This window comes from Toxorhynchites rutilus, chromosome 1, assembly GCF_029784135.1.
Source record: "Toxorhynchites rutilus septentrionalis strain SRP chromosome 1, ASM2978413v1, whole genome shotgun sequence".
In the NCBI taxonomy this organism is placed as follows: Eukaryota; Metazoa; Arthropoda; class Insecta; order Diptera; family Culicidae; genus Toxorhynchites; species Toxorhynchites rutilus.
The window spans coordinates 80,590,266-80,614,942 of NC_073744.1; the positions used below are offsets into that span (position 1 = coordinate 80,590,266).

A 24,677-nucleotide genomic window follows, 5' to 3' on the forward strand; every position below is an offset into this window, starting at 1 on the left:
AGATCAAGCATGTCTGTTACGATAATAAAATACATTGAAATAAAAAAAAAGATTTGTTTGAGTTTTAAAACAGGAACTCTCAAACTATGTTGGGCAAGAGGCTCCTTTTCCAGAATTAAGTGTTACCATCGACCTCCTATAGCCTAAATTCTTTAGAATGTTATCTTTATCTTATTCATACAAAATACTTACCAACTCAAAAACATTGCGGTTGGTAAAGTGAGTAAACTTGACATCATTTTTTCTTCAATAAATATACATAATATTCAGAAAAAATCGTGTGTAATTATTAATTATTAATATAAATTACAACAATCATACTTTCTACCCATTCATTGTCATTCTTATAACAAGTTGGATCATGTACCACAACTTATACAGTATTATGAACGTTTCAAATAAGAACTTGTGAACTATACATATTTTTGTCCGCCTGCTTCTACGGAAATTAACCTTAGTGGGAATGAATCACAAAAGATTTCAGCATGAACATTCATTAACGCCATTCAGAAACATCAGAATCCATTTGAATACCCCTTGCCCTGATTACGCTAGTGGATGTTTCTAGAGGTGATAAAATTGTGCAACTCTGACAGCTGTGTTTACATTCTTCGCAAAGGGAACAAGAAGACGATGTGAAAACACATAAAAGAAATTCGCTTATGTCAACCGGGTCGCGAGTAGGTTTTGCTAATTGTTCGGTGAAAAAGTACTCCAAATTGAACGGATAGTGTAAAATTTAGTGTAAACGGGTCCCACAACTGAGCGAAGCTAGTTTGTGGCGCGAGAGGGGATATTTCACCGAGCCAGGATTCCTTAATTTCCTGCTATATGGGCGTATTTTACGAACCATTAGGATCGCGCCTTTGTTGCGAAAAGAGTTCTGTGGCGGTAGCGCTCTGCAGCTATTTTTACTACTGTTTGGTATCAATGTTGTTCGATTACTGCCGCCAAGGAAGCAAGAGTTGAAGTCGAACGTCTTGCGCTCTTGTCGCCTTTTTTACTGTGTTGTGGGAAGTGTGGTTGCATCAACGGTTTGTCAGTGGCGGAAGACGATGGAAGTAGAATCTGCCCACACCGCTGAGATGTGCTACATTACAACACCCCCACCGAGCAAAAGGACAGAAACGGTCGGCGAAAAGTACAATCACAGCAGTCCGCCATCGGAGCGAAATAGCTGCAGAAATCAAGATCAGGAAAACGGGGAGAATCGAAGTCGATATGCGTATGCTGGAGATGATCCTCCCCCGGCGGAGGAGCTGCACCAGCGTCCCACGGACGGTGGAAGCTCAGGGAATTATCTGCTGGATGATGATGAGGATGTGTACCGGACGGTCACTAGTCAGCGTTCGGGCGTTCAGTGGATTAACGATGACGACGAAATTGAACGACTGGATTTGTCGCTGTCGATCGATCCGGCGAATATTGTGTTTAATCGGGTGGATAGTGCCGATATTATATACCAGGCGAAGCGGAAAAAGTGCAAACTGGTCGGGAAGTACGTGATGGGTGATGTTCTCGGTGAGGGGAGCTACGGGAAGGTTAAGGAGGTTCTAGACTCGGAGACGCTTAGCAGGAGAGCCGTTAAGGTTAGTGTGTGATGTGGGTGGGGGAGCCTAAACATTGCGTAACGAAATTGTACACAGATGGAAGGTCGAATATTGTAGCTTGATCCGAATATGCATTCTTAGGTATAAATTTTCTATTCATTGTTTATTCTGCTCAGATTCTCACAAAGCGCAAACTGCGACGCATTCCAAATGGTGAGCAGAATGTCCGTCGTGAAATCAAATTACTTCGGAAGCTGCACCATCGTAACGTTATTGAACTACTTGATGTGCTGTATAACGAGGAAAAGCAGAAGATGTACTTGATAATGGAGTACTGTGTGGGGGGACTGCAGGAAATGCTGGATTCGGTTCCGGAGAGGAAACTGCCAATGCACCAGGCTCACGATTATTTTGTGCAGCTGTTGGACGGACTTGAGTATCTTCACGGGCGAGGCATTATCCACAAGGATATTAAACCGGGAAATCTACTCTTAACATTGGATCATATGCTGAAGATTACCGATTTTGGTGTGGCTGAGGTAAATTTTATATCGTTCTCTCTTCTCGGAAGAGTAAATTCTAGTCTTAACTTTATTCCGACAGGCATTGGACGTATTCGCTCCCAACGATGATTGCACTACGGGCCAAGGTTCACCGGCGTTCCAACCACCGGAAATTGCTAACGGGCATGATGTGTTCTCCGGATTTAAGGTTGATATATGGAGCACTGGTGTTACGCTGTTAGTTTTTGAGAAGATCACACAGATCACGGCGAAGCCAGCTTAACGTTTTCTTTCCTCATTCGCAGATACAACATTACAACGGGTCTGTATCCGTACGAGGGTGATAACATTTACAAATTGCTAGAAAACATAGGAAAATGCGAATGGGTCGCTCCGGAATGGTTGGAACGTCGATTGGCGGATTTGTTAACCAATATTCTGCAGGCCGACCCGGCGAATCGATTCAGTTTGCAGCAAATTCGACAGCACGAGTAAGTGTCGTATTTCCGTTTTCGGTTTATATTGATGAAATCACTCATTGAAACTAGAAAGGTACACTATGATCCTTCCATGTCCATATCTTCTTCATGATTGAGCACTTGTGATATTGCTAATTGAGGGGCTTAGAATGAAAGGGGTGTAAGTGATTTGATCGATATCTCTACATCGACACTCTCTTTGGGTCATAACTTAGCAGCAAATACATTCCCAGCTGTATTTACCAACGTGGAAAATAGGTCAGAACCCCATCTATCGAATTCTTTAGCAAATTTAAATTGGAACGTTTTTGCAATTGAGTTATTAACTAAATAAAAAGTTGATGAAGAGAAAACGATCAAGTCACACCCCTTGCATTCTGAGCCCCTCAATTCAAATCCAATTCAAAAGAGATCGCTGTCGTTCAATCTCATCCCGATCCCGTTCCGATGAGAATGGAACGCTGAGCCGTTTCCATTTGGGTGCGGACGATACACAATATATTCACGACGGATCGGTCTATCCAAACCGCAGAATCGATTTTGGATTGATTGTTTTTTTTTATATTATGGACGCTTTGAACTTCAAAGTTGAACGCCACCTATTAGCAGATCAATCAATGAAGGATCCTAAGATAGGATCCATCGCCATGGTGGAGATAAAACGAAGCCACAAATGGCTCCCTTTCCCCTCGCCCGATAATCAATAATTCTGCGAAACAGTGTGTAGAAAATGATCGTTTTCGCACACTTCCCATCAATTAATATCAACCAAACTCGAATCGATTACTCACAAGATATTAAATTTTCATCTGCCGTCGCAAAGTATAATGAAAAACGTCGGAAAACTCGAGCTAATGCTCTGAAAGTGAATTTTGAATTTTTTAATTTTCCGCAATGATTTTGTTTGTATTGGTGAAAGCATCGTTATTTTTTCCACACTGATGCCAGACAACATAATCGAAACAGCTATAAAATCCACTCAATAAAATGTTATTCCTGAGTCAGCGTTTCATGTCATGAAAATCAATACAATTATTATTTTACGTTTAATGGGTCTATAATGTAAGTTTCAGCAACTTTAACATTGGTTAAGAAAATTGTATTGCAGAGCTCGAAACACTGCCACGGCTGCCTCTGCTGTCAAAAATTGTTTTTTTTCCTTCCATACAATTATTCATTGAATCTTCCATGATGTGGAAATGCCAATATTTGGTTATGCATTTGGTTTTAACAGAATAATGAATTACATCTGTTATCAAATCTTATAGTTAAAATTTAACATGTGTGCTGGAGCACAACAATAACGTTTGACCACTTTAAATAATTAACGTTTTTTTCTTCAGACGTGAAACCATAGGTTGACCGAGTCGCCCTGCTAATGGGTTTGGATAATTCTTTAACTTTTCCGCATATTTCCTCCTCGTTTTATGAAGTTCTTCTTTAACCGTCGTCATCCTTAAGTCTCGACGTATGACACTATTGCGGATGTACCAAGGGGCGCCAGTAATTTGTCTTAGCAGCTTATTTTGTACTCTCTCGATAATTTCGATGTTACCTGCTGAAGCTGTTTGCCATAGTTGGCAGCCGTAATACCAAATAGGTTTTAGCATGGTTTTATATAGAAGTAGGTTGAACTCAAGTTTTTCCTCCCGATTAGCCAATGTTTATTTGTTTATTTGTTTGAATTTCAATTCATCTGGCAACATCGTCTTAATGAAATACAATACTTATAACTAGTTAAAAACACATTAATACATGACATTAAGCACATTAGAATTCTCGATCCTGTTTCTGAAGCGTTGTGACGGTTCTCCGAAATCAAAAAAAAAGTTCTACTAATGAAAATGTTCTTATCATTTCCGTTATCGGTTCATGCTGACCAAACGTAGAACGATGCGGAAACGGTTGCAGCAAATACGAGGATCGTAGGATTCGGCTGGGGGCGCGAAGGATAACCATCTCTAGCAAGTTAGGTGCATCTAATTCACCACAAATTAGTTTGGCAACGAAAGTGGCTTGTTGAATACGCCTACGACGTTCAAGCGTATCCAGATTCAGTAATCGACATCTAGCTATATATGGCGGCAGATTCCGTGGATCACGCCAAGGTAGATGCCTGAGCGCTCTACGGATGAAGCGTTTCTGAATTCGTTCAATCCTGAAGCTCCACATGTATTGGTAAGGGTTCCAAACTACCGATGCAGTTTCAAGAATTGGTTTTACAAGAGAACAGTAGAGTGACTTCAGGCAGTAAGGATCAGTGAAGTCCCTAGATATACTTGGAATGAACCCAAGCTGACGTTTAGCTTTAGTGATCAGCGCAGAGCGGTGTGTGTCGAAGGTGAGTTTAGAGTCGAGCGCTACACCCATGTCGTTGACCTGACTTACTCTCTCCAAGATGATATCATCAATATATTTGAGTACATATAATTGGCTGTCTTTTGCGATAAAAACTCATGATCACACACTTAGTAATGCTGATGGTAAGTTTGTTCAGCCGGCACCAGCATACGAACTGGTCAAGCAAGCTCTGCAACCGAAGGCAATCCTCGAGAGTTTTGATAGCCAAATAGATCTTCAAATCGTCTGCGTAGATCGATACACCGCCGGATGCGAGAATAAGCGACACGTCGTTGTAAAATATCGCAAACAGCAGTGGCCCTAGATTGCTGCCTTGTGGAACTCCCGAACGAACAGCTAACTGATATGAAGAGTGAGACTGGAGCTTAACACGGTATGACCTCAGCCAGTAAATGAATCCTTCAGAAGCACCAAGATGAGGTAGTTTACTCAACAGGATGCGGTGGACAATTCGGTCGAAAGCGGCTTTTATGTCGGTATAAATAGCATCAACTTGAGCTCCCTCTTCATGGCGGTTGACACAAAACGATGAGAACTCTAGAAACTCTGTGCTAACCGAGCGTCTTGGCATAAAACCATTTTGTATAGGTGAGGTATAGCTGTGCTAACCGAGCGTCTTGGCATAAAACCATTTTGTATAGGTGAGGTATAGCTCTTCACTTCGAAGAAGACAACATCGTTCACGATCATCTCAAATAGCTTAGATGCGGTAGAAAGGCTGGTTATCCCGCGATAGTTGATCACGTTGTACTTATTTCCTTTTTTGAAGACGGGAAACATATAGGAGTGCTTCCACACATCTGGAAAAATTCCTTGAACCAGCGAAGCAGTGTAGATACAGGAGAGTGGCAAAGCCAAAGCTGAAGCACAGCGACAGAAAACTATTGCTGGAATGCCATCTGGGCCAGGAACTGTTAACCGTTTCAACTTTTTTACGCTTCTCTCAATCATCTGTGGAGTAACAGCGAATGATCGCAAGTCTATTAAAGCCTCCGGAACATCCGGAACATAAGCTGCGATCCTCAACAGCCGACACTACTGCACCTGTGGCTGATAACGACAGTTCTAATGGTGGATGGTGCAGATCCACCGATAACAGTGGCGATACAGATTCGCTAATAGCTATGTTAATGTCGGGTGCACAGAAAACCAGATCCAATGTGCGGCCACGAAAATTGTGAATGGAGTTGCGTTGCTGGAGATCGAGAAAGGTGACTCCATCTAATAGAGCAGCACTCGGAGCGGTAGTCAACGAGGGGCTCAGGTCAACAACAGAATCGGCATGCAGTTTCCACGCAATATAAGGCTGATTGTAATCACCACATATTAAAACTGTGTCATCAGAGAACGCTCGGTCACACAACTCGCGCACACAAGCTAAATGGGAATCATAAGCCCCCACGTCACGACTACGGTCGGGAGGAATGTATACTACGCAAAGTGACATTATTTTCCCACGTATGGTAGTAGAGACACAAATCTGTTCTAAGCAACCTCTATTTCTCGTTTGAACCCCTACAGCAGTGAAACGACGAGCTAATTGCGTATTCCAAAAAACGGTACACAAAAATCAAAACAAAAAAAAATTGTAAAGGGTTGTATCTAAGACACGACCGCATATTTTCGACGTAGAACTACGCAATTACATTATGCAATCCACTTATTTACCACTTCGAATATTATTTTAGAATGCATCGACATTTTTGTAATATATAATGTTCTTCGTTACAAATAAATTTGATGAACGTCATTTTACGTTTGATATGATGCCTAGGACTACCAAAATATGTGAATGGAATCAAACGATAATTGTATTTTACATTTTACTCTGAAATTGTTGCACATCTCATCTTCACGAAGTTCTCGAACCGCGAAAGTTCATTCACCTCTAGTATCTGAAATGACGATTCTTCCAGGCTTCTCAGTTTAAAAATGCGTTTCCAGTCTGCACAACGACAAGCGAGTAGAAAAGTACTCAACACCAAAAAATACCCCCAACTTGCATGTATTCGCAAAGCGCATTCCCCCAGGCACATTGATTTTGAAGTCCGTGTTAGGGAAACACAGCTCGGTGGGAACAAAAATACCCCCGACTTGCATGTTGATTTGCAAAGCGGATTTCCACAGGTACATCTATTTTGAAGCCTGTGTTGGGGAAACCATGAATCGGGCCAATCAAAACTTGGCAGTAAGAAGTTTTTCCAGTTTTCATGAATTTAAACCGTTTTGAGATTAGCGAATTGTAATGTATAGCGTATCAAACAAATCTTAGAGAATTTCCAATTCGATTGGTATGCAAATAATAAGAATTTGTTCACAGTGAAAATAGTTATTAACGTTAACTTTATTTCATAAAAACGTGACCTGTTTTCTGATTTGGCACCCTTCCTGAAAGACGTAGTTCTACGTCAACAACCGTGCACACAACCAACAAGTGTTGCCATAATGGTGTAATTGATTTGCTCGCATCTTTACCCTTAGAAAAATCCTCGGTCGAAAACTACTAAATACATTTGGTAATGCAAAATTAGTAGAATGTACAAATTTTTTGTACATATTGTCAACAAACCCGCATCCCTACCAGAGATTAGTATATTTTACTCGATAACATTAGTAAGCTTGGATATTGTCATATCTGAAAATTGGTTAGAAAAGCGCGTATTAACCATTTTCATTGTTCCCATAAGGCAATACGGAGGTATAATAAGGATATAATTCTGATACGTGCATTTTCGGCGAGAAAATGTAGCCGATATTGGGCTTCCGAATCATGGTTCTGCTTGACATATGAGTTTATTAGTACGGTCGAAAATGACTATAGATTGGTAGTATTTACCAAAAAATTCGTTATATTTACTAATTATTTCTCTCAGTGTAGTTGCGTTTTCTTTGTTTCTATATGTTTCTTCCAGGTGAGACGGCGATCTAGGTGTACACCGAGATATTTTATTTCATTCGATTGGGACACTGCAGATCCATTGAACTTGATTTGTGGACATGTGTTCTGATTAAGTGTGAACGTAACAATTTTTTCGAACACTTTTGAGAAGATTGGAAGGATGCTGACAGGTCTATAAGATTCCACTTTATGGGCGTCTTTCCCTGGCTTAGGAATCATAATGATGGTAGAAGTTTTCCGTGCTTGTGGGAAATATTCTCTATGGGTCATCGCGTTGAAAATTCTCGTGAGATGTTTTATAGCCAGATCTGGTAGTTCCTTGATCATCTGTCCGGCATTGACGGGTGACTTTTTCACATTGATGTGATTCTTGATAACGTGTCTTACCGGTCGGTGTTTGATTTTCATTTTGTTTTGATTTGTTGCACCAGAAAATTCGAGCGTTTCTTCATTAGGTGCCGATTAATTCGGGGTGAAAACATGATGAAGATGGTTTGCAAAAGTAGCTGCTTTTTCATCATCACTTCTGGCCCATTTCCCAGAGAGCATTCTGAACGATGGGATCTGTAACTGAGGCCGTTTTAGATCCTTAGCGGTATAAATTTTGAATTAAAGATCAACATCTTTACGCACATCCGTACGTGGCTATAGATACTTTCAAACTGAAGTCTCTCGCGCTCTGGCATACACGATCTTGCTCGGGTTCCCTCTCTCTATTCTCCTAACAATAAATAAAGGACTCTACAGTTCCAAATATATCTTTGCTCCAAATATATTCTCTGTGTTCACTTATCAGATGGTTTCAATGTGCACCGGTCGCTGTGGGTCCTTTGGTGCCGATACCAGCCCTCAAGGGAGACAGACTTAGACGTTCCACAGTATTGCCTTATCTGGAAGCACATCACTACGAGGCGGAACGGGATCTCGCGAACATGTATTTCACCGAGCACTATATTAACGGTGAGTGAACGAGACTATAGCAGTTTTTGCTTCTGCAAGATCTGCTGGTACTAATCTGTTTGAGTTTTCTGAGTGACGGTTGCGTGATATATTTTTAGATTTTGTTTGTTGGTTTTAGTTTTCTTTTTCAACTTACCGCTAACCGTAGATTCCTACCGCCGACCCATCGAGCAAAACAGTAGCAGTTAACATCCAGTTCTTTGCTTACAGAAGAGATAGCTTGCCAGCAGCAGCAGAGCGGGTCTCTCGTGGATCCCCGATATTCGCACGGGATGGAATCACGTTCCTACAATTCGGATGATTACCAGAACCACCAACACCACCATCAGCAGCCTCATTCTCATCCCCAGAGTCTGTATCATCATCATCACAACAGCAGCAGCAACAAGAGCAATGCAGCGTATTCTGGTGAGGGCGCCGGCGATGCGGACAGTGGACGGAAGACGCGTAGCTTCTCCCTGTCGCCCAAGATCAGTATGCGCCACTCGACGGCTCCCGGTGCAGCCGCAGCCGGCAATTCCAAGCGATCTCGCTCACGGAAACCCGTTTCCTGTATATCGTGGAAAAAGTGGACCCACTGTCGACAGTCGTGAAGTAGCAACGGCGATGGGGATGATGACTTTGACGAAGACGACGATTAGGTCGATTAGATGGATGTGGGGGAGGATCCCGCCGGACGCTGATGCCATTTGTTGGTAGGTACTCGTGTGTTCTAGGGTTGGTAATATATAGATTTATATATATATATTTTATACTGTATTAAGTTTAGTGAGACTTTTTATAAAAGAAAAGAAAAAAAACGCGTCAATCTCGGTGTGAGTGCGGATAGAGAACCAGTACTAAATTATTATTAATTGAAATAGAATAAACAGACAAACAAATGCCTTGTTGTAGGATAGTCAGAGAAGTTATTTCAGAGATTTTTTTGTGTTTTTTTTAATCTGTGGGGAACGGCGGGGGTTAATGCCGTTCCGCCATCCTGTTGTTAGTGTATTATGTAATATGTAAATATTGAAATCAACAGAGTATTATTCCAAACGCGCGCGTCATTTCTAACTGTTTGACATAAGGGTGTCTCACATCATCGCAATAGGGTTTTTTTCTGTTTCCTTTTGAATACGTACTAATGGTTGATATATTTGAGCCTCACGATGTTTTCGAGTTGAACACCTGAATGATAACTAATTGAGCTAGTCAAAAAACAACAAAACATAAAATAGAAAAGTGGTAAGCTTTAGCGTCTTTCGGTCTAACGCAATGCTAGAAGTGACCATCGAATTTGTGTTTGCAATGGCACATCAACACACAAAAATAGCGAATAGATCACGCAAACACAATGTCAAACAACATCAAAATATAGAGATTCATCTTAGAAGTCTTCCTTGCCATAGAAATTGAAAATTTAAAAAAATCGGAAGGGCGGAATCAAACAAACTATTATAATAGTAAGAAAACAAAAACAATGTACACAATAAATCTACGATGAAAAATACACTTTGGCGAAGAGAAAATCATGTAATGTTCAAATATAGTATATTGAAACACATTCGAACATTGAACGAAAAGAGCCAGCCAATGAATTGGTTTGGAGAACACAAAGAATAAAACAAGTTGAACGTACGTTTCGCCCAGTCAAATTTTATTCTTCCGAACCGTGAATCTCGCACTCTCATCTTTAAATGTGCTGTGAAATTTTTGCCTATCTACAATCTTACAAAAAAAACGAATCGAACTGTTGCTAGTCGAGCGTTACGATCGGCCCCAACACAACGGGTGCGGCTGCGTTGTTATTGTTCATTACCATCGCCAGGTGATGACCGTTCCCGTTGACAGGCCCAGGCCCGATGGGTCCGTTCCCGTTGGTAGTGGCGGCGGGTGCCGATAGGCCACCACCGATCCCGTTTACCATCACAGTTGTGGTTGTCGATGCGGTTGGGTTGCGCAGCTCGGGAACGACAAACATTTGATTGTACAGATGGCCAACTTTGGGGAGCTTCTTCTGCATCGTGTTGCGCAGTGGGTTCGTGTACTGTGGCGGAGGCCGAGACGTTTGAGGATCGCGCCAATGGAAGCCGGTTGGGTCGCACACGAACAGCACCGGCGAGGGCACGTGATCCTTCATGTAGTTCCAAACACATTCCTTCAGGACGTAGACAACCTGCGAATTAGAAATTGGACAAATTATATATAATTTTAGTGAGGTGTAGAAATCATATAAATATTTGCTGATCCGAGTGCTCGTCGGATAACAGAGCGTATCCGACGAGCTATATGACTAACAAATATTTATTTATTTATCCAGTCTTCGCCATGAAATTGTCGAATAGATTGAAATTCAATTGTTGAATCCTTATAACAAACATATCTCTGGACATATCGAATTCAAACAAGTAATACACTTCATTGAACCATTGACAACAAACATCCAAAGGATTATTTTGTTTCATACAGAGTACGATGCGCTGCTTGCCGGAAGAAAACAAATTGTCTGGTTGATCTACCTGGAGCGTTGATTCGAAGCTTCCCCAGAACTTCTGCACAGTCAAGATTGTTGCTAAGAAAATCGGAAACCAGCAGTTTCTGGAGAAACTCACGTCGTTTTTGCAGTGTCGGTAAGTGAATCAGTGCGCAACGTTCTTCATATGAGGTCAGATGTGGGTCGCTGCGCCACGGGAGATGACGAAGATCGGGCATATCGGGTGAAGGTTTTCTGCACACGTTCCAGGCGAGCAATGTGAACAGCGTGGTATGGGGCCACCTTATTCTCATATACTGCGTACGAGAGACACGTACACCGCTTTGAGGCAATAAACATCTCTAAATGCCTGAGTGTGGCGTCTAATGAATCCGAGAACGGTAAAAGCCTTAGCGGTAACCGTTGTAATATGCTCCGTAAAATTTAGTTTGCTGTCGAGCACGATACCTAGATCTTTGACGACTGCAACTCTGTGCCATTTATTGAGCACTAGTCCAGCAGAGCATCTATTTAAATCCATTTGAAGAGCTCGGCAGTCCATAAATGATGTCACTACTCGAAACAATTTCAGGTCATCTGCATACATCAACTTGAGCGATTCAAGAAGAGTGCAAATATCGTGAATCAAGAGTACGAATAAAAGTGGTCCTAAGTGACTGCCCTGCGACACACCAGAGGTAACAGAAAAGGACGATGAAACAGACGAGTCGATCTGTACGTGCGCACTACGATCAGTCAGAAACGAAATTATCCAAATGGTTAACCAAAATGGAAACCCGTAGCGCTTCAGTTTTTCCACAACAAGGGCGTGAGGAACGCGGTCGAAAGCTTTCGTAAAGGCAACGTAAATGGCACAACCTGCTGCTTTTTCTCAATTTTTTCAATCAGCAGAGACACGTAGCTCATGAGGTTTGTTGTAGTAGGCCGTTTTTGACCAAACCCATGTTGTTCGTTTGGGATGATGTAGCGGATAGATGGGTAAATGAGATCCAGTAGCATACTTTCAAAAATTTTCGGCGTGCAGCTCAGAATCGAAATTTCTCTGTAGTTTTGCACATCGTAAACGTCACCTGCTTCATGAATAGGGATTATCGATGCAGTTTTCCATAATGCGGGAAGCTGCCCTTCTCTCAGCGAACGGTTGAAAAGCAAGCCAACGAGGAGCTGCATGCCTTGATAAAAGTAGGTTGCAGCTTCCACAGATTTCCACAGGTACATCGATTTTGAAGTCTGTGTTGGGAAAACCGTAAATCGGGCCAATCAAAACTTGGCAGTTAAGGCGTTTAGATAATGCTTGACATTTCACAGTTATTCAATTGTTAATCTAATGAAAAATAATATTTTATTAATTGTGATAGACGCGTAGAAATGTTTCCTTTCAATTGATGCAAACATCTTTCCGGTCCGTCAAGGAATGTTCGAGTTATAAGCATTCTAAATACGGGTAGGGTTAACACACAAATCGGCAGAACAAATGTATGGGAAAAAAGTTCTTTCAGTTTTAATGAATTTAAACCGTTTAGAGATTAGCGAAATGTAATGTATAGCATATCAAACAAATCTTAGAGAATTTACGATTCGATTGGTATGCAAATCATGAGAATTCGTTCACAGTGAAACTAGTTATTAACGTTAACTTTATTTCATAAAAACGTGACCTGTTTTCTGATTTGGCACCCTTCCTGAAAGACGTAGTTCTACGTCAAAATGTAAATTAAAACTAGTATACAAACCCATTCTTCATAACATCCGTACCACAATGTAAAATAATGATTTTCTAACCTTTTCAGCGTAGAAAGAATACTTGAAACCGATTTTTCTAAAAAATTCAAACGAATTTCAAAACAAAAAATCGCAACATCATCATTTTACTCGCTGCGCCATCTGGTTGTAAATCTAACGCAAACGTAAATAGAACCACGGACAACAGTATCCCACTTGCGACACAATTTGTGGTCATGGAGATCACGAAGTGTTATAACCCAGCAAACATTAAATCGCATAACTTGGCATATTCGAGGTCGCATATAAAGTGCGATCGAACCAAATCGTATAAAACATCAAAAATCGTATAAAATGTGGGAACCTCGATTTTATTTATCACTACAGAATAAGTCTTATTCGGAGTAACAAGCATCTGTTTTATGGTAGTAAAACCGATCTATACGAAATCATATTCTAGCAAACATTAAATCGTATGAGTAGCCATAATTGGAGGCGATATACATTAGAGTGCCAATGGATGTATGAAAAAAAGGTGACCTTAGAATTTTATTTATTTATTTGCAACGTCCCAAATGTTAAAGAACAATTCCACAGACTGAACTTAAACTGATAGAACCTTAATCCTATATTTGAACATATTTTTGGACATATAAAATTCGAACACTGCACAGACACTATTGAACAAACGAAAACACACATCCAACGGGTTATTGAGGCCATAAGAGGTTCTGTGCCGTCTAATAAATAATAACTCACGCTCTCGAAGTTGACGGAAAGGCGCATAAAACGAAACACTGGGCAACAATGATGGACAGTCGATATTTCCCGAAATCAAACCGAGAACAAAAAGCCGTTGTAGATTTGAACGTCTGGAGGCAAGCGTTTCGAGAGCGATGAATCTACAGCGGCTTTCATAATCGGGCATGTTCGTTGGGTTAGACTACGGTAGTGAGCGGAGGGTGTAACAAACGAAGATGCATTGAACTCTCTCTATTCGGAGTGTTTGGGTAGCGTGAAATGGAGCTCACACACATACGGCATACTCCAGGGTCCTACGAACCAATGAGCAGTATAGTGCCGTCGAACAAATCCTAGACTGAGAACGCTTTGGCGATAGTTACGTTGATGTGTTCGTTGAATTGCAGCTTGTTGTTGATGATCACACCGAGATCGCTAATGGAAACAACACTCCAGGGGTAAGCGCCCGATTTGGTATACGAATTCGATTCGAGATTGTCGGCCGCCTTTTTGTAGCCAGTATAGAAAATCATGAGCATAGAAATCATAACCTAAAATTAAAAATGAAGTGCTCCGCGCGATTCTCCAGTAGATTTTATTTGCAAATCGCCAAGAAAGCTTCCGGATGGGTATCCAAACATCGCTTGCCAAAGGAAACTATCCAACGTAATCAAATTTTAACATATATGACTCCAAACATTAAACAATACGTGAGCCCCCTAAGCACGAGCCCTGTTTTATGCTGCCTACGCTCAATTTGCATTGGTTGGGATAGGGTTGCCAGAGCCCCGCGAGAAAATGCGATTGATTTACATTTTTTCACATACAAAGCTGCAGGAATAGTAGTAAAAGTTGTTCGGAACACGGTTGTATTCGAAATATTTTGGAATGCTTTTCGACTAAGTCTGATATACTGCCGAAACTTTGAAACAAAAGGATAATTATTATCATTTATATCGGAAACGTATATAAGACAAATTCACTCATTTTCACTTAGCGAAAGAGTCACTTTTATCCCCCAACTCTCGCCTCTGTGGAATAAGCGTGCTCTCTTCTTCACTATCGCGAACGTCAAAAAACATTTGGCGATCTTTTCTTTTCAATCACAATTCTAATATAATTTCAAATTAAATTTGTTTTTCGGCATTGATATTTGCAATAACCATGAAGTTTGCTTTGTTTACAAACCCAAAATTTTGAAATTTCTTTTCGAGACAAATTTTACTCTAAATCTAGTACACTGAGAATAATAACTCGAAAAAGATACATAATACTAAAATAGATTCGATTCGAGTTTGAATTATCTCGAAACGAGTTACTCGTTTCAAAATACGCAATGTCACCCCAGATGTGCCACAGATGTGTGATAGGGGATGTACGAGAATGCGACCCGCTGATATTGACGTACGCCTGTCGCTTAACCAGATAAGGACGCAGCCACTCGGTGATCCAGTGAGGAAGCCCAGGTGACGAAGTTTCGTAACGGCGGAGTCGTGAGGAACGTGTTGAAATTCGGAGATGGTTGTTTGAGACGCTGAATAGATGACGTTGTTGGCTAATTCGTCGAACACTTTAGCCAAGCAGCACAAAATGGAGATACCACGGTAATTTTCCACGAGATGTCTCGAATCTGCTTTGTATATTGGGCAAATTGAAGCTGTCTTCCATAGCTTCGAGAAAACACTGTGACGGAGAGATTTGTTGAAAATCGTTGAAAGCGGCTTTTTTAAAGACTCTGCACATTTTGTCAGGAACAACCGTAGAAGATTCCGGTTTCGGGTCCCTTGGAAGCGTCGAATTTTTTCAGAATTTTAAATTGTGTTATGTTGAAAAGTGGTAGATTTACATCAAAAGCAGGACATTCCTGCTGACGAACGAAAATGCTGGTGAGTTAGTGCTATGTACACTTTCGAAGAAATTCGCGAATAAATTAGCTATACCGATCGAAGAATTGGAATTCTTATCTCTTAACGTCATCTCAGCGGGGAATTGTTTAAATCGTTTACGATTACGTCATCGAAACCGGTTACGGGAAGCAGAAGCGAAATCTCTAGAGCTAAAACGAAGAAAAATTTAGAAAACGCACATGAGAGAGATTGAAGATTGCAAGAAAAAGCATTTCGTTAAAACCGTAACCGTTTCGTGACATTAATCCGAATCAAAGTAAAAAAGACTCATTCTGTACTAGTGTTTAAGGGTCCTTCAAGATAACTGTATTAGTGAATCCATTTTTTAATCTTTAACGACACTTCTCAGTTGTCGTTAGGCTCAATTAAAAATCACAATAATTTCATTTATAGGAAGATATCGACAGATTTTTTTTAAATTTCATTGTTTAAGCTAACTAAATAGTTTTAGGAACTATAGCTAAAGTACTAGTAGAGAATTTAATTACTAGTCTACATCTGGAAATTCTCTGAAAAATTACTGGAAAATCAGGAAATATCAGGGATTTTTTTTCGGGTTCTGAGTCGACACCCTGTCAATCAAAGACCACGGTTGGATCTGAAATCTATCATGAATAGTTAAGTAATTACAATTTTTACTCTCAAGCACTTGGTCCACTCTGTCTGAGCAAGATATAATAATATATTTGATCACCTTTTCAATAACTATGAATATAACTGAAAAAGTACCGCGAAGCTCCCTTATACCTGCCAGTGCATAATTCCGCTCACTTGACATAAAATACTGTATTTCACTTTAGGATTATCTGATCGTGAATGGGTCAATGCATTCCAAGCGAATTACCAAAGTATCGTGCGACCGTTTCTGAGCCACAAATCAGGAACTGGGCAAAAGCTAATGTTATATCGGTTGAAAAATCTATTCCATGAGTTGATCAGTCGAGTCACTGTTATACAAATTCGAAGACATATCTTCAGGAGGTAATTGTGAAATTTATGTAAGTTTGTTTATGTATTCTATAATTTGAGCACTTCCAGAAACTGAAAATGTAACATCCACAAAAACGTAATCGTCGATGGAAAGTAACCCGGAGAAAAATCACGCTATTCTTATCTACGAAAACTTCTACTAAATCCCGCCTTGGAAAGCCAGTGGTAGCCAATAAAATGATAAAAATGAATCAAACAAACGAAAAGTGATAGAAAACAGAGAAAAAAGAGTTGCAGGTTGTAGGAAAAAAGGAACAGACGAAGAATGAACCGAATTAGGACCAAAAGGTGCAAAATGCTTTCCATCGTTATAGGGAGTATGAATGCAGCAACACTCTCATCCGTATGTTTATCAGTAATGGAACAAATTCCAAGCGAGTAGCACTTTTAGTAATTTTTAGAGTATACAAACGTTATATATTGTCTTAGCTGAAAGGTATATGGGTACTTCACGGTATGTTGATTCGTCATTAATCGTGTGCATTGGAGTGTGATAGACAAAAGTAACTCCGTTACCCGGACTACTCACCTCGGTAGCATCCAAATATGGCAGCACTATATGCAGGTAGCTTAGGGGTGGAGGAAGCAGCTGACCGAGAGCCAGCAGCTCCAACAGCTTTGTCGTAACGTACATCAGTTCGGTCTTCTGTCCGTTCATCGTTTCGGCGGATTTGGAGCGCCACTGGTGTAGGGACGAGGCGCACAACGCTCGCAATAGCACCGAGCTGTAGCAAAGTGCCGGTCGGTAGGCGGCAATCAAACCCAGTATGGACCACAGGATGGGACAGTCCCGGAACATTCGTCGGATTTGTAAATCACGCTCCATCGTCACCTTGGTGAACTCCTCCTCCGGCCAGGGCAATCCATTGTACATAACGTCAGGCGATACTAGCTCCACCAGCAACAACGAGACATAGCTGAATCCATCGATTGTGTTTTGTTGTTCCGAGTCCTGGCAGCAGGCCACGATGGCGCTGATCAGTCGGTTCTGCATCTCCCACTCGGGCCCTTCGGCTGTCCGCACAGGTTGTTTCGGCCCCTGGCCGATGATACCGGCATGTAGTACCGTTGCCCGTGAAGCATTCATTGCAATTCCCTGCTTTTGGTTGAGCCTTATCAGCAGATCATCTGATCGTCTGGCACTGTCGGTTTCGGGTTCCGTTTGCGAGCCAAAGAGATTGCCATACATGAAGAGGGCCCCCTCTAAAATATCTCGCAGGGCAGCTGTTCGTGCTGCCTTCCTGGTGGAACAGTGTCTCGATAGAAGCTGGTAACATCGGTGCAAGTGGGCGTCATCCTCCGAGGTAAGGTTCCCTCCGGCGTGTGCTTGCTGCAAACACAGGAAGAAATATTTCACTGTCAGATGTGAGAGTTTCAAGGTTTCCGACATGTTGAGAACAAAATTCTTGACGTGCAGTTCCATATAATCGATAAGTTTGGCCATCATGTGAATTTGATCGAAGACAGTTGCGGGATCACCCGTGTCTGCGGATAGCGTCCCACCGTCTTCCCGTTTGATACGTTTGATTTCGAGCTGTTAGATGAAAATTTAATCAGTACAGGTGAGGACACGGAATTTAATGTTCACATACCTTATTGTCGGCTAGAACCACAGCTGGCTTTCGATGTTGTTCAAACAAGACACTCTTCTCCTTATCTATCAACATTTCCCAGATGGCCAGCAGTTTCCCAAGAAGCTCGTGCAGCACTCCCACGCAGTTCGTCTTCTTGAGGTGAACATTGAACGAATCGCGTTCGAGTTTCACAATCTCCACCAAATTTCGCAAAACGTTATAATTGTCCTGATTCCTGCCCGGATTGAGCAGCATTTTTTCCAGCGCAATTTCGAATCCGGGTTTTATTTTTGGCAACTCTGGAGTCCCGTATGGTCCACCCAACAGTCGCACCAATGCATTCAAATGTGGCTTGCTTGGACTCGCTACGCTCCCAGAAGTGGCGGCCATCATTTGGGCGACGGACTGCTGCAGAAAATAGGACGACTTTAGACTGGCCAGCAGTATTAGACGGACGGCACTTTGCTGCACTAACGCGTACATGCTGAGGCACGATTGCCACAGTAGCTCTTTGGAGGGTTCTTTTGAGGCTTCGTCTAGTAGAGGACAGGAATGTTTCTCCAAAACGATCGCTTCCAGCTCAACAAATATCATCTCTAGTAGTTCTTGGCACCAAGGGTACTTTTCCGCTATTCGCGGAAGAGTTAGCAGGACCTGAATGGAGCGTTTTTTGATTTTCAGCAGTAAACCAGTTACAATATGAACGACGTTTGCGGCGCTGTAATTGTTTGACCAGAATTTGGATTGAACTCGAATCAGTTGCAGGTGTGAATCGGTGTCTGGAAAATAAAACAATCAAATCCACAAATGCTCTTCCCTTCTCAATATTCACATACGTACAATTATCCAAAAATACTGCTGCTAGGGATTGTGCAAGCATTTCGGAGTTCTTTGATAGATGTAGCAAATACGGGATCGTTAGCTTGTTACACGTCTCCCTCTCTATTATCTCCTTCATCGCTTGTTTCAAATGGTTCTCGTTCGAGACCGCCAAATAGCTCAACACTTCCACCTCCGAATCTACCTGATCGTATTCTCCGGTGAACCGCTTCAAGCCGCACGAAAGCATCTTCGAAATAACCTTCGAGGGGAAGCAACCTCCCAGACGAGCCACCACCCAGTCAAAGTAAGGCGAATGTTGAGCGAAAGTGTTGAGCAGTCCCGCAATGCAAACGTCCACTTCCTGGTCGTCTAGCTTGCTGAAGCAGAGAGCTGTTAGCCCTAGCAGACACCGAATTGTATTGCACCCGAGCCACAGGTTGCAGGACATTCGAATGTCCAGTGGTCGGCGACGACTGTTTTTGTCGCAAATTTCTCCCAGCAAGCACAGACACCAGGACGATACAAGTGGAGGCCATGCTGGTGGTCCGTTCATTACCAATCGTTCCAGGGCTTCGTGAATCTCCTGTATTGCATCGTCATCTTGCGAAGCGTCCGGATTATTTTTCTGAGAAGGAACGAATATGAGAAACCTTCGGTCTACAATTTTCACAACCGACTTACCTCCACACCAATAAGGTATGCCTTCACAGCACCATTGAACACTAGCGAAAAGTACTCGAACACAGCATCTCGAGTCGATGGTAGATCCTCCAGCAGGTGGAGACTGCATTTGACAAGCGCGCTCGGATCTTTCAGAGGAATGCCTTTATACAACAGCGAGACGCTGTTGACAAAATACTGCAGCTCGGCTAGAACTGGCTGTTTAATCATTGTGAAAATTGTTTTTCGTCAAGGATTGGAGAAAAATAGCACAAAATTATCCCTTGTTTACATCCGCTGCTACTTTCGTCGTTGAGCTCGACTATTTTGTTGACGTGTGTTTGACGTCCCATGGCTTTTCATTTACCATTTGTTTATTCACGATGACAGTTGTACAGTGTCGACGTCTGGTGATGACTTTTAATTCGGGGTCATGATTTGTATCCCAAGCTCGAAAGTGTAATCTCAATCATATTGGAAGGCACGGAGACGGTTTTAAAATGGTAAAACTTAAATGAAAATGTTTACATCATGGTATTTAATTATTTGAAACACGTATTTATGACTCTTATTGAACCATTTGTCTATACATTTCCGATATTTTTACAGAAACTTTTCATTATAATATAAAATTATCTTTAGATAAAATTTTCGCATGAGATTTTTTCACCATCTGCAAAAAAAAGTGCTTTCATCTAAATAAAATATTGATTTGATAATACAAAGTGAATTCTTCATTTATATTTTGATTTTAAAAATGTGTCCATTCCGCATGGAAATCAATTACCTTCTTTGACGCAACCCGAATTCGTAAAACGAAACTCAATGCTGTTTACATCGGAAGACAAAGACGCCTGCTGAAGAATTCATGGAAGGGGCACAAACAAAATTAGAGTTTCTGACACACTCAGAAAAATAAATTTTCGATTTTTTTTTGCTATACACCCGTATACCTGTATTCAGAAATTTGATAGAGCCAGAATAATTCAAATGGATCTCAATAAAATCGAATCGAGTAATGCAAAAGTGGCAACCTTCTATGTAGTGGAAGGTTGGGGAAGACGCACAGGGTAGCAAAGATGTCCACCTATGTATGATTGATGAATTACATTTTTATTCTAAATTTTAATGATGTACAAACTTGCAATACAGTGCATCAATACCTTTGACACTTACTGTGTACGCATAGCTGGCCTTCTGTTAAAATTGTAAATAAAAACAAAAAAGTAATCTACAAAGGTGGGATTCCGCGCCAACTCGTCTATGGGATTGGCATGACCCTCTCACAACTCAATTAAACTTTCTGGGCGTGTAGACCTTACCTAATTAAGCAACTTGGCATACTTAGTTTTCCGAAAATTTATCCAGACTAACATATGGAAAGGGCTAAATATTTTTGGTAATTTTTTAATAATTTTTTTACTCGAAAATTGTAAGTCCTACAAAAAAGTCATCTATGGAAGAGTTTGAGGATAATAATTGAGTATTCAGAAAAAAACACTGAATTTTTTTTTTAAATCCTAAACTGAAAACAATTGATTTCAAAAACTAAAATTCGATTTTCTCAAAATGGTCATCTAATGTTTTGATGAAATGGTAGATAAATATGTGCCCTACAACTCTTATATACATCACAACTTGTGCATATTCAAGGCACAAAAGTTTTCCTAACAAAAACTTTTTCTAGATTTTTTCTTGAAAATTTTTGATTTTTTTTTGTACAGCTATAGAAACAGGTAGAAATGGATTTATGGTGATCCTTGGATGCTAAATAACAGTTTTCAGCTTGTTTTTGTAGTCAAATACAATATATTTCAATTCAGAGAGCAACGACAGCTCTCAAACAATAGCCATCTGCCAAAAATCTCTTGATCAGTCGGTCTGGTGTCGAATTGTTGTTGTTGTAGATTTAAGTATCTATTAAGAGTCATCGTAAGTTACTGTAGATATGCTAATAATAAATGGATTGTAGAGATACCTAACGGATGAATAAAATAGCTCTGCAGTTGTTTGAAAATTACCAGTCGTGACCGGCAGCAAATGTAAAGTTGCAAATGTAAGTAGTTTCTGCTTAATCATCTGAATTCAACGAAGAAAAGTGTGACATTATTTAAAAACATAAGGCAAGCCGTGATCTCCAGGATTTGCAAGGATTACAAATGCAGTGCTGGTATTAACCCTATCCCGTATTATTTAATACGTCACACATCTTACAGCGGTATAAGTATTGCCAACCGTTACGAACAAAATGTGTAAAAACGTGTGTTCTTTCAATATCATTCGAAGTTTAATTCTCAAGCGAAACGGTTAAATTAAAAAAAGTTAAATTATTAAGCTTGTGTTTTTCTTTCGTAGTTTTGTATTCCGATCCACTTCGTTCCACAGATCTAACGTCGAGATGCCATACCGCAAAACCTATAATAGTCGATGTTTTTCCGATAGCAATATAGCGAAGGTTCTGATCGGATGGTGTACGGTTCTCCGGTGGAAACGTGCCTCTGAACGCTTGAACTTGCGATATTACCAGCATAAACTCTTTCGGAAATCAGTTCTAAGAAGAATATATAATTGTACTACCACTACTAATAATCGATTGAAGGAACACGGTCTTTTTTGCGAATACGAATCTGGAAAAATTTGCAAGGATTACATTTTAGCGATAAATAAACACACTTTTACAAATAAATAATGAACCATGAATATATTTGAAAATCAATATCCTTTGATAGAGAATGAATGTTTTCTGAAAAGAATCTTGATTAGATTTTTTCTGACAACGATTTTCTACTACACTGATGAAATGTTGTTGGGTGCACTGGAATACTTTCAATACTAGACGAATAAGAGTAAGTACTTCGAATTTGAATATGCAAAGAACATCAACCAATTATTTGTATTCAAGATTAAAAAACTAAGAACTTTAGGGATCTGAGAAAGGATATACTTATTTCATATGCATTACATGTTCTGGCGTATCCAAATCAATTGCAATCAAGATCTTTGTCTTTGGTGGTCATTGAAAATAACCGAGCTCCGTGGGGTATACTATCTTGCCCCGGAGTTCGGTAACGCGTCTCATCTCTGCTGCGACTGAAACGAGAAGGAGGACAATTTCCTGAGTAATGTGTTCAGATCAGCTGTCAGCACGAATTCGAGGTTCGCTATGGGTTGCGAGGGTTACTATGATCGAGGTGTGTACGAATTGTGGGATGAGCTAATATGGTGAGACAGGTATAGCTAGCAGTGTTGTCAATGTGCATTCTGGAATCCACAAATCCTCCCTTCTCAAAAAAAAAAAAATTGAGGAATAAATGGAAAGCTTGTCTCTCTTCAGTCTTTTTTATTTCCGATATTTCATGTTTAACTGTGAACGCTAGCGAATATTTCACTTCAAGTACATCTGGCATTGCAATTAATACCAACCATCCGAGCCATGACAAAGCAGGAGAAACAAGAGAAGAGTGCAAGCTAGCTGTGTTGACGGATGTGTTGAAGATGCCTCTCGTTAAATACTCAGTGCAATGCGTGCATTGATATAAAGGCACAAAATGCAACATATGACCAATTAGTATATTGTTCTCGCAAAGGCAAGAAAGAATCGTTTCTTCTCGAAATGATTCTACAAAAACCATTAAATCCTTTCAGGGTCCCCGGAACTTTTTACTAAAGAGTTATTTATGAAGCTCCGTATTATCAAATAATATCCGAAATGATAAACCAACAAATTAAAAAAAAAAATTGATTGCGTAGTCCTACGTTTTAAGCGGTCGTGTCTCGGATACAACCCCTCGATTTTTTCATTCTTTTTCGATTTTTTTTGTCTTGAGGTGTTGGTTATCTTAATATCTTTCGGGACTACTCTTGTCTTAAGTGCAACGTTTTTTTTTCGGTTTGGAATCTCATCTGATTCCTCTTCGATATTGTCTGTTTTTTTCGTTAGTGTACGGTCAAACAAAATATTCCTACCAAGGCGCCTAGAAGTATATCCTAAGGCGAGGCCGTTTCGTCACTAAGTTGGTTAGGGGAGCGATATAAGAAAACAGTACGGAAGAAAACAGATGGGGAAGTATTTGCTTGAAGCGTGAAAGAGACAGACTGATCACGAGAGAGCTTGGCCACAAGCATATTGTGTTTTGTTTACAAACAAAAAACAGTAGACTTCCACGATGGCTGAAGAGTGGTTTTATCATGTTGGCCCACCTTAAGATATACTTCTAGGCGCCTTGATTCCTACCTCCACAACTTCACACATTCTTCCGTCTTCTCCCCTTCTCACCATTTTCAGAGGTGGTTTCATCTCTTTCACCACGCTCGATACCGCAGCTGTCATTCTCACTGCATCCCAAATCGTACCGCACCTTTTCTGCTTCTTCGTATTCCGCTTCGATCGATAAAATCTCATCAATTTTTGTTTGAGTCTCTTCAAAATTTGGGAGCGTGAACATATTTTTCCCGAAAGATATTTAAAATCCAGTATCTTCATCATTTCCGTTTATTACATCACATTTACAAATAAATTCCAATTCAACTTAGCGCGATCCGCCCTCATTTGAACCTAACGCTGTCGTCTTGATCCGCTTTCGATTGCACCTCGTGCGACCGTCTCGATCCGCTTTCAATTGAACCTAACGCAGTCGTCACGATCCGCTTTCAATTGAACCTAACGCAGTCGTCACGATCCGCTTCCTTTCTTATCTATTGCGGAAAAAAGTTCATCACTTTCATCTACCGGACTAACATGTGGGAGTCACCCAATCCATAAATCCAACAAGCAAATTAAAAAAAACATCACTCACGTTCAACCATTTTCCAACTAACGGCGATCACGATTGCTAAGCCCGGACCAACGTGGTTTGACCTATACTACAGGTGTGTTAGATTTTTTTTTGTATCGTGCACGAAAATTACTCCCACATATAAAATAGCGTGCAGGGTGTGTTCAGAAACTCTGAAAAACTTGTTAATTATGTTAATATAAACACGTTTTTCTGTATGTTTTTTTTCATAAAATTTAACTCGGACACAAAGTGAAC

At 40.7% G+C, this 24,677-nt stretch overlaps 2 protein-coding genes across 2 annotated transcripts; one reads left to right on the forward strand and one right to left on the reverse strand.

Moving 5' to 3' along the window:
* The first annotated feature begins 629 nt into the window (after positions 1 to 629).
* Positions 630 to 10,266, forward strand: LOC129775221 (serine/threonine-protein kinase stk11). Its single transcript, XM_055779646.1, has 6 exons — positions 630 to 1,589; positions 1,727 to 2,089; positions 2,154 to 2,290; positions 2,359 to 2,544; positions 8,589 to 8,752; positions 8,963 to 10,266. The coding sequence occupies exons 1-6, from the start codon at positions 1,056 to 1,058 to the stop codon at positions 9,343 to 9,345; spliced, it is 1,767 nt and encodes a 588-aa protein (XP_055635621.1). The 5' UTR covers positions 630 to 1,055; the 3' UTR covers positions 9,346 to 10,266.
* A 116-nt stretch (positions 10,267 to 10,382) lies between these two features.
* On the reverse strand, positions 10,383 to 20,034 carry LOC129775224 (integrator complex subunit 5). The gene is made up of 5 exons (XM_055779659.1): positions 19,666 to 20,034; positions 19,003 to 19,609; positions 18,181 to 18,941; positions 17,118 to 18,122; positions 10,383 to 10,910 (listed from the first exon to the last, which is right to left on the reverse strand). Exons 1-5 carry the CDS (start codon positions 19,873 to 19,875, stop codon positions 10,491 to 10,493), a joined length of 3,003 nt encoding a protein of 1,000 aa, XP_055635634.1. The 5' UTR covers positions 19,876 to 20,034; the 3' UTR covers positions 10,383 to 10,490.
* Between the last annotated feature and the right edge of the window lie 4,643 nt (positions 20,035 to 24,677).